The sequence below is a fragment of the Oryzias melastigma genome, linkage group LG18 (assembly GCF_002922805.2).
Source record: "Oryzias melastigma strain HK-1 linkage group LG18, ASM292280v2, whole genome shotgun sequence".
Lineage (NCBI taxonomy): Eukaryota > Metazoa > Chordata > Actinopteri > Beloniformes > Adrianichthyidae > Oryzias > Oryzias melastigma.
The window spans coordinates 12,150,997-12,160,944 of NC_050529.1; the positions used below are offsets into that span (position 1 = coordinate 12,150,997).

Genomic DNA, 9,948 nt, shown 5'->3' on the forward strand with positions numbered 1-9,948 from the left:
CCATTGATCCAGAGTGGATATAAGTGGACGCGCAGAACTTGTTTACACAATGAGACGAGACAAGTGGATCTATATCCAGCAACACACAGATACACAACGGAGGATGAACATTTTAGACTGGAATGCTTTGTAAAGACAGAACTTTAGTACGGTGGCCCAGAAAATCAAATTGGACCAACAAATCACTCAACACAAAAACAAACGAAAAATCACATTAAAAAAGCAAAACAAACATATTTTAGAAATCAAAATAAAATTCAAGGAACCAAAACACAAATCTATCAAAATTAAACTGAACAATAAGACACAGAAATAGTACTATGGGACATTGCTGATTAAATGATGGTGTTTGATTTTTTTAATTTAAAGTAATTTAAATAAAAATAAATCTTCAACATCCATGTGTTAAATGTACTACAGGGGATATTATAAATTAGATGTAGGAGGAGTAGCATCAAGATTTCTCATCATTACTGTCAGGTGTAGATGATAGTCTAAAGGGGCGGAGCCTATCCACAAACACACCTGTTGGCCCCAAAACCCTTCACATACAAACTTGTCAACACATATACAATACAACAAACATAAACTTATGCATACAAACCAATCACGCATAATACCTGCGCAGGATAGCAGATTAAAGGAATCCACCTGCTAATTTAAGTCACTAATCGATTGTTTTGTTTGTTTTTCTCCCAGCATTTGATAAATCTTCGCTATAAGACACAAAAAGAACAAAAAACCAAAGCACATTTCATCATAGTTTATTGTAAGTTCAGATTAAACATGTAACTTTCAGGACTCTTGGTCCACTTGGACCCCTGATCTGCTCTTAAGACTTAAGAAGTGTCGTGGCGCCCCAACAAGCGAAGGAAAACCATTTCAGAGGGTCAGAAACAACAGAGGGATTTTCCACAGATTCAGTGAGTCAGCAGGCAGGTAAACAGTTCAGTTTAGACAAAAACATGGTCAGACTGGAAATTCACACCTGAATCAGGCTTACATTCTGCGTGTTTCTCGTCTCACACACTAGTGCACCGTCTGAAGCGCTGCTGGCTAACATTATTGCATGAATTGATGCCACAAGTGCAAATGTATAAAAAGGAGAAAGAAGAGGAGCGGAGAACATAAAGGGAGGAGGAAGAGGAGGAGACTTATTGTGCAACAAGTTTAAAAAACAAAGTCAAGAGGTTATCCCTGCACTTCATCTCCTAAATGGAGAGGCGGAGCTTAAAGTGCAGCATCACTGCTTGAACAGTTGAAATGGGTTTTCGTTCTTAAAGAGCAAAAACGCTGGAAAAATGGGTATTTCAATCAGTAGATATTATTAAAAAGAAAGCGATATGTTTTCTACTTGGAGCGTCTGTGACGTTTTTTATATAAACTGCCCTGCAGGAGCTTCAATTCTTTGTCGCAGAGCTGCTACCTGGTCATTAAATGCAGCGGATGGTGTTACCATGGAGACAGCCACAACAGAGCGCAGGGGGTTTTGTTGGTTCTGATCCGAGGGGGCAGCACTCCAGGGCTAGCAGGAGCGTTTTGCAGCGCCGCATATGCGGGATGAATATTTCATTTGTGATTGTGCCCCCCCCCCCCCACCCCACCCCCCTCTGTCTCTAGAGGTGAAGGACTGGTCCGGTTCATCTCAAATATGTGCACACGCGTTTATGCAAACACAGAAATCTAAAAGTGCTCCTGGGAACCTCAGGAGACTCTTATTAGTGCGGTTAATTTCACATAATTTGACCGAGAATTAATACATCAGTGAACAGCTCCATGTAATCCCATTTACACCTAAAAAAAATAAAAATCAGCTCTGTGTTTGGGAGACGTGCGGAGCTGCAGCTCTGCAGAGTTTGAGAAACCCCACAAGAGACAGAGCTCAGCATTACTGATACAGTAATGGCGCCTCGATCGTGTCTGTGCTCGTTCCGTGTGTGTTGTGCTTCCTTACTGTGACTTGTTTCCTTCAGCTGTTCGGCCTAAACGCCAGCGGGGGATCGCACATTCCCAGAATGCACAGCGACAGGTGTAAGGGAAGAATGAAACTCTTTGTGGGGACCCTGCTCATCACAAAGGCAGCTTGAGCAGTTTCCTAAAGAATAGTGTTTACATGAGTTAGCTCGCTGTAGTACTTCACATTTATGACTAGCTCTGAGGTGGAATGTCACAACGATCGTCTAAAATATTCACTTATTGTCCACTAGTTGATAGAAAGTTAGTAAAAGTACTGTAGTTAAGCTAATCACAACATCCAGAATTATCAGAAATGTTTAGTCAGCTACACCTCATCCCATCAGTTCATCCACGATGTCATCACAGGGGGCGCTCCTCTCTCCTCAAACGCTTTACCTGCTGCTGCCCCCTAACTACCCCCCTCCCCTCTTCAAATTCTACTCCTCAATTTCCAGGATGAGGTCGTCTCCTTCCAGGGAGGATTCAGGGGAGACGTGGATGGCCTTGATGGTCCCAGCCATGGGGGAGTTGACCACGGTCTCCATCTTCATGGCTGAGAGGACGCACAGAGGCTGGCCCTTCTCCACCTGGAGGGAACGGAGACGGGATTGGGTCAGGTGACGATGAACGCGGATGCTTAGAGAAGTCTTAACCCCTTTATGCCTACGGGTACAAATATGCATCAAATCGTTCTGCTCCTGATTCACAATGATTTGAAAAAAGAAATACCCAAAAATACAAATTTAAGCTCACTTTTCCTTATGACTTCCATTGTCAGAAAAATGCTAAAAAAACATGCTAAACACCAAAAAATGTCATTGGAGTAGGTCTTTAAGAAGCACTTTTCATGAGAGAAAAGGTGAATGATGAGCAGCAACACAATGAGGAGCTATTGTGACACAGTGACAGAATTAACAAGTCTTCATCATTTCAGACCAAAAACAGCATTTCCCTCAAAACCTTCCAATGTAACTGCACTGGATTTATCTCCTGTACTAGACACTTCGTTCTGAAAACCTCACATTGTAGTGGTAGAGAACTAAGGAGCTTAGCAGGTGAAAATCTGAATTACTGCTGGAATCCCAGGACTATTTATTCAGAAACAATCTGAACCTTAAACACAAAATGGGAGAAAAGTTAGAATAAGCGTTAGCTGACCTTGGATCCAGTTTTGACTTTGACCTCCAGGACTTTTCCAGGCATTGGTGCTCCCACCTGACCTTTGATGGACTTCTGAGCTTTAGGGTGGAACTTCATTTCCTGGATACAAACAACAAATGGTATCAGATCAGAAACCAATGCTCACTTTATGATGACATCCCTGCAACCACCTCTGTTTTCATCAACATTTATCAATCTGCATTCATAGGTCACAGATTCATTCCCCTCTTTCATGGTCCGTCAGTCTCCTCGTGTCTGCCCCCTCCGCGTACCTTCATAGCCACCGTGTCTTTGACCAGCACAGATCTCAGCTGGCCGTTCAGCTCAAAGAAGACTTCCCTCTGGCCGTTCTTGTTCAGGTCACCCAGAGCCAGAGCCTTGATGTGCAGGGTCTTCCCCCTCTCCAGCTCCACCTGCAGCAGACACATGCTGGATCAGACACAAGCTGGGGGACAGAAAGCTCTTTTATTCTGGACTGTGTGAAAGAGGAGTTGAAATATAGACAGATCCATGGACAGCTCAGTTAGTGTTTATGTATCTGCCAACTTTTTATTCATCTTAGCAGTTTCTGCTTTTCTAATCCTGCGAGTTTGATGAAAGTACCATTTACAGGCCACCAAGGCGTGTAACGCTTTGTGAGAACAGCTGCTGCTGCTGTCTCTGTGTGTGGGGGGGTGACTTTTTATTAAGTCCTCTGCAGCGGGAGAGCAGCTGCTGCTGCAGAGTACCATGATAAGTCATCATCCTCAGTGACGAAGCATCAGGGCAGGACGTTCAGGACAGATCAAAGCGTGACGGCAGACTTTGCTCTTCGTTAGCTTGAATCTCGTCAAGTGCTGCAGAGGTTTGTTAGCCAGCCTCTACTGTCTAGCTACATTCACACCGCCTTTGGCAACACGCGTTCAAGCGACCATTTCCACTGAAAAGTCTATGTAAACACACGTAAAGGTACATTTCGGGCTTTCACGTTTAAGCGTCTCTACACACGTTTTTAAGTCAGTTTTTAGGCTCTACATACAAAATGCGAGACCATTGACTGTGCATGGAAAGTCTAACTTTGACCATTTGGTAATGACCAATTGGGTCGGAGTCGCTTTTTAAAAGTATCAACCGTTCAATCATGAAAGAGAAATTACCCAGTCAACAACGTCAACAACACAGGTGGGCCACCGCAGAAACTGAAGACAAACCCATTTGGGGCCCACATTTACTGCCCAATTTTAAACCATATAGAGTCCACTTGGCCTCGGACCAAATTAAGCGCTCTTGGTCCGGACCAACAGACCTTTCCTGACTGAATTCACCCTAAAGAGCAGATCAGAGGACATTAGAGGATTCCGATGTTTATGCTTTGGTTAAACGCAGATGAGAGGCCACAAAACGGACAATCAGACAAAATACGGTTGTTGGAAGGACAGATGGAGACATGAAGTCTGACAGGATGTGAGAACAGATTTAGTACGATTACACACCATGCAGTCCCTTTCTGATAAATTCCCTGTTAACATCTTCATTTTCAAGTCAGTTTCAGCTGCTGCTGCATGCTAACCTCCACATGTACTTGTTCATGTATCTCATGCTTCACCTCAAACTCTCTTTTTTTTGTCTCCCGTCACTGCATCCGTCCATCTTTCGATCTCCATCAGTCCTCCAGAGTGTCCCAGCTTTCTAAGTTTGTATTGTTGTTTTTCTGCCTTCTTCAGAGTCCACAGACTATCACTGTTATCAGTTTCCGTCATCTTCCCATTTCAGCTCGTCTTATCTGTCGTCTGACTCCCTCACGTCCTCGCCAATGTTTACCCGTTCATTTTCTTCAACCTTTCCTCCCCTCAACCTCTCCGTTCCCCACCCTGCTATCTCAGGCGGCTGGGCCTCCATTGATATTCCACACTGAGCCTCAATGCAGAGACAAAAATACACCCCACTGCAGATTTGCATTGATCTCCATTTTATTCTGCCTCTGTCTTCCTGGGTGTGATCTTGCTCTTCATCCATTTCCTGCACACCACATCTGGTAACAAACATCTTCTTTGGCTGTCGCCGAGTCTTCGTCCCTCCCAGTCTGTGTTTGCACCTTCCTACATTCTCCACTTCTCTCCAAGTCGAGCTGCTTTCAGACTCACTTTGTTACAAACAAATCTGTTCCGCTTTGTTCCAACTGTTTGCTTTCCACGCATTTCCTCACATCTGTACCCATTAAAAATACATCGTCTATCTTTGAGGATTTGAAATATTTATGAGTCTTTTGAAGACAATGCAGATAAAGATCCCACCCTATAGATGCAGACGGAGACAAAGTAACACATTTTGGAACACAGGCTCACTGTACAAATAAAGGAAATTATTAGCTCCAACAAAGAGCTGATTTTTGGGTGTAGTCTGACAAAAATGGGTGAATTTAGAGTGAACTAAACTTCATCAAATAACGTTGACTGAATATTGAACTTGGTAAGAAGGGAGTGGTGCGTAAAAACAAAGAGGAGCTTTTCTATTTAACTTACTTTAACAAATATTTGTGTGATTAGAGTATAAGCAGTGTACTCTAACTTTCAAAGAACTTGACGCAGGAGCAGATATTCTTCAACCCTTTAGGGAACCATTTTTAGCGTATTGGACATTATGGGCCAGCTGGACCAAACAAGAGTTGAACTAGTTCGTCTGGAGTATGTCCAAAACCACTTACACCTTAGTCGCTGCACGTTGGGATTTTGGGAAATGTGACTATTGTTAATCAAGCAAGTCTGTTTCTGTTAAAGTGAAAAAAAAAAACATGTTTTATTAAAATATATTGGATCAAAGAAGATGTTTTTAAGATCAAAATATAATCAAAATTTAATTATTTAAGGTGATACATTTTACTGAAAAATTACTAACAAGTTTGTTTTGATCTATGTTAAATAAAATACGATATTTAAACTAGAAATGAGACAAATACTTGGTGAGATATAGTGCTATTGCAGAGTAGTGACGGTTTGCTCACAAGCAGCCATGAGAAGTGCAAGTTTAAAAATAACCTTGTGTGGAAAACGTTCATTCTCTTCTTGGCTGACTCCAGTGGACATGTGAGGTTCTCTGCACCTTTTCCCAGTATGACAGTGAAATGGGAGTTGAGATCTGCGTTTACGGGCCTCAAAAAGACCCGAATCAGTCTAAAATTGTAGATGTTTGTACAAGCTTGATGCATGACTAAAGAATGGTTGAAAATTTTAATTTATTCGTATTGATTATAAAATGTTTGCTGTCAAATAATGAGCAAATAATTGTTTAAACAAATACTTTAACACAGTAAACTTAAAATAGTATTTCTCCAAGTATGTTAGTAACATAAAAAATAAAAGATTCAAAACAAACTGAATCTACTGTTGAACTTTAGAAAAGTTTGTGACACCTAAGGAGAGCTGCACTGGGGGGAGGACAAATATATCAATACTGCAATATATCATTGTCCCCTCTTTGGAATGCTTTTATTGACGTTATGGCAACACTATTTGATGCTTTAAGCAATAAAATAAGACGTTCTAAAGTTATTTCTTGCTCAGTACTTCCAAAAAGAACAAAAAGAAATCTGAAGCTGTTCTTGCAAAAATAGCAGATCCTTATTATGCTTAAACTCTATCTTTAGAAACCTGGTTTGGTTTAGCAAACTTGCAGTTATGTTTCATTAGCTGTAAATTCCATAGAGACAAATATTATGGGATTACTTCACAGAGGAGTCAGTCCTGAGGGACTCCCAATTTTGGCAGTAAAGTTACTTCAGGAAATGTAGTTAGAACCCATATTTAGTGTCATACTTCTCCAATGGTTACGAATTCATGGCTGCTCTGGAAATGTTCAAACCAATATAATGAATTTTCAAGAAAGAATAGAAGAAGTGGTGAAGGTTTGGAGTTATTCTAATATAGTTTAATGCTTCTCTTTATGCCTTTCCTCTCCCCCTTTTCTTGACTTTCTTTATCTTCTTTTTGATTTCCTTTGAATTTGTTCTTCTTTTTCCTGTTTTTTCTGTCTTCCTGCACATTAGTTTAGTTGTTATTTAGCTTACATTGTTAGAATTTTTTATGAGATGGTTTTCATTTTTTAATGATTATTTTCAGTGCCACTCAGATATCTAAGTTTCATTTTACAAAAAAAAAGAAAAAAAAATCTTCAGAAAGTTTTTGTCCGCTCACTATCTTGCTTTTGACAGAATATTCCATTGCTGCAGAGGGATGGTGGAAGATGAAACACTTTCACATCAGCAGTCTTAAGCCATTTCAGTTTTTATAACAGTTAAATATTAATAGATGAAGAAATTATCTTAGATTTTTTTTCTTTTTTCAATCACTAAGTTTGCCAAATGGGAATCCTACCCCTGGAGACGAGTCAAGTTTAGCTTTGCTGGTCAAACCAGACAGAGGAAGTAAAGCATTTCGTTTGGAAAATGTTTAAAACTTGATTACAGTATAACCAGATTCATAAACTGGATGAGTGACGTGACTGAAAAAATCTGCAAATACATGAAACTAAGACAAAGCAGGGGAACACTGTACACCTCTGAAGTAAGGTAGTCACCCATTAACTGTAAAGAGAACTGGACTGAGTGACTCCTCCCCCTTGCGTTCCGAAGTATCTGCTAGTTCCAAGAAACCAAATTATTGCTCCAGATGAGGATGGCAGGACAAACCATTCCTGTGGCAGGCAGTGGGAGGAGGACCGGAGACAATATAAAGTAACCGACAGTCATGAGACGGACGTCCCACACAATGAAGGAAGATTAACAGAGCAAAATACCAAGATATGAGTGTTTCTAAGCAAATTTCAAGATTTAATTTACACTCTAAAGTGAAGAATATAACTTATTTTAAGAAAACTTACAAATTCTATTAATTCTACTGGTAGATTTATTTACTTTTAACAAGGAAAAAACACATTTTATTCTATATTTTTTCACTTATCTTGAGAAGGAAGTTTTTTCCAGTCGATGCTGGTGACCTGTGATCTCATCTTTCCTGGAGCTTCAAAGACAAACAAGTCTTAACATCATTTAAGACCGATCAGATCAAATTTATTTGTAAGACTTTTTAATGTTATCTCTAGTAAATTGAAGCGTTTCTGAAGCCCCGTTGAAGAATTGCTCCTCTAAAAGCTCAGCTTTCCATGATTGGTGAGTTGCTTCATCAAATATTAAAGAGTGCAGGACAGGTGCTCCTTCTTTGTTGCTGTGCTACCAAAGCAGCCACTGGGCAGGGATTATGCAAATGTGTTTTACGGGGATGTCATTAAGGAAACGCAGTTAAACCTGGATTATAAACGAGGCACATCAGGGTGGGAAGCTGTGTGTTCTGCAGCAGAGAGCAGCTCCTTGAGCTGAGAGCTTTGCATCTGTGCAGGAAAACCCAACGCTGGACAATGACCACAGCAGATAAAGGGTTTGGCAGAAAGGATAGGGACAAAGCTTTCACGTTTCCGGTTATAACAGAAAACTATTAAAGAACAGGAACATAATACAAGAAAAAAGGTGGTACAATAACCATTTGTCTGCCTGCTGTTTTTGCCATCCATTACCGCACTTGTTATAGCCCCCCTCGTGCCTCTTCCATATCTCACAGATACATCTGTGCTGCTCTTGTCTGCCTTTGTAGCCTCTCAGGCTGCTTGCATTTGTCTTGGGACCCTCGAGCTCTGAGCTCCAATCTGTCTCATTCAGCTGCTTATCTATTCCGAGCTGCAACAGCTCTGTCAGGCAAGTTTCCCCGTTATGCTCGGCGCCTCTCAGCGTTCAGATGGACTTTATAAACGACTGGTGTCACCTGTTACAGGACGCGTCGGTGTCCGTGCAGATTAGCGGTGACACGCCGTGAATAAACAGTTCCGTGTTTGCTCTTTCTGTCGGAGATGATTCACACTCAGCAGAGTCGTGAGCGTGCATGCAGGTCAGTCTGCGCTCCTCACGCGCGAGGAGGTGAACGACATCTGTTTTTACGTGGTCAGAGGCGCCCGACTTTAAACGTCTGCCGGGCTCTGATTCATCAGCAGAAAGGAGCCATGTACAGATTAGTCAGAACATGGAAAATTACACCACTCAGCGCTGAGAGAAAATGTTGCAGAATTGTAGAGGTTATGCTCCACCGTCTTACGCACAACAAGAGCAGCAATCTTTCCGGCTTGCTCTTAATTCTCGCCTGATAAGACTCTTGTCATGGATTTGCGGCGGGATTGAAATGAACTGCCAAACAATACTTAATGATTACTCTCGGAGCCTTTATATCCAATTCCCACAACATCAGCAAGTCCAGGCTTTAGTGCAGCGCACTGCTCAAAGAGGTGATGCTTAAATCTACTGATAACAACCAAACTGCTTTGCTGGAAAACTGACGATCTGCGCTCTTTTGTGTTTTAACATAATCCTCTGTTGCAAAAGCTGAAAATTAACACAAATCTATCCCTCAAGGTCAACTAATCACCACTAAGATGATCAGAAAAAACAAAATCTACATTTTTACACTCATTTCTTTTTACTATAACCATCTCAAAAGGAAGGAACTCTATTTATCTTGAAATTAAGTGATTTAGAACCTAGAAGTGAAATAATGAAAACAGATTCTCTCATTTAAACTATTTTAACTCATGTTATTAACCCTTTTCAGGCCATGGACTGGTTTAATTTCAAATAAATTTTTATGTATCAACCTAGATTTTTTCTTTTTTATTAGCTTCCAGTTTCTATTAACCTTTAGGGGGAAAGTTATATAAAGCTTTATATAACTGCAACTGGATCAAACTTTATTGTTTACTAGATTTGCTGTATGAACCATTAAAAGGTGACAGATTGTCCCTTAGTTTGTAGCTTTC

The 9,948-nt window shown here is 40.8% G+C and overlaps 1 protein-coding gene across 3 annotated transcripts in view; it reads right to left on the reverse strand.

Annotated features, from left to right (window-relative positions):
* Positions 1 to 748: 748 nt before the first annotated feature.
* The window catches only part of LOC112156404 (pyruvate carboxylase, mitochondrial), a 299,032-nt gene continuing 289,832 nt past the window's right edge, over positions 749 to 9,948 (reverse strand). For all 3 annotated transcript variants that reach the window (XM_024288666.2, XM_024288667.2, XM_024288668.2), the window contains exons 25-27: positions 3,390 to 3,530; positions 3,115 to 3,216; positions 749 to 2,543 (exon numbers count right to left, since the gene is read on the reverse strand). In XM_024288666.2, the coding sequence (XP_024144434.1) occupies positions 2,394 to 2,543; positions 3,115 to 3,216; positions 3,390 to 3,530 (393 nt within the window). In that variant the 3' untranslated portion in view covers positions 749 to 2,393. The remainder of the gene's footprint in view (positions 2,544 to 3,114; positions 3,217 to 3,389; positions 3,531 to 9,948) is intronic.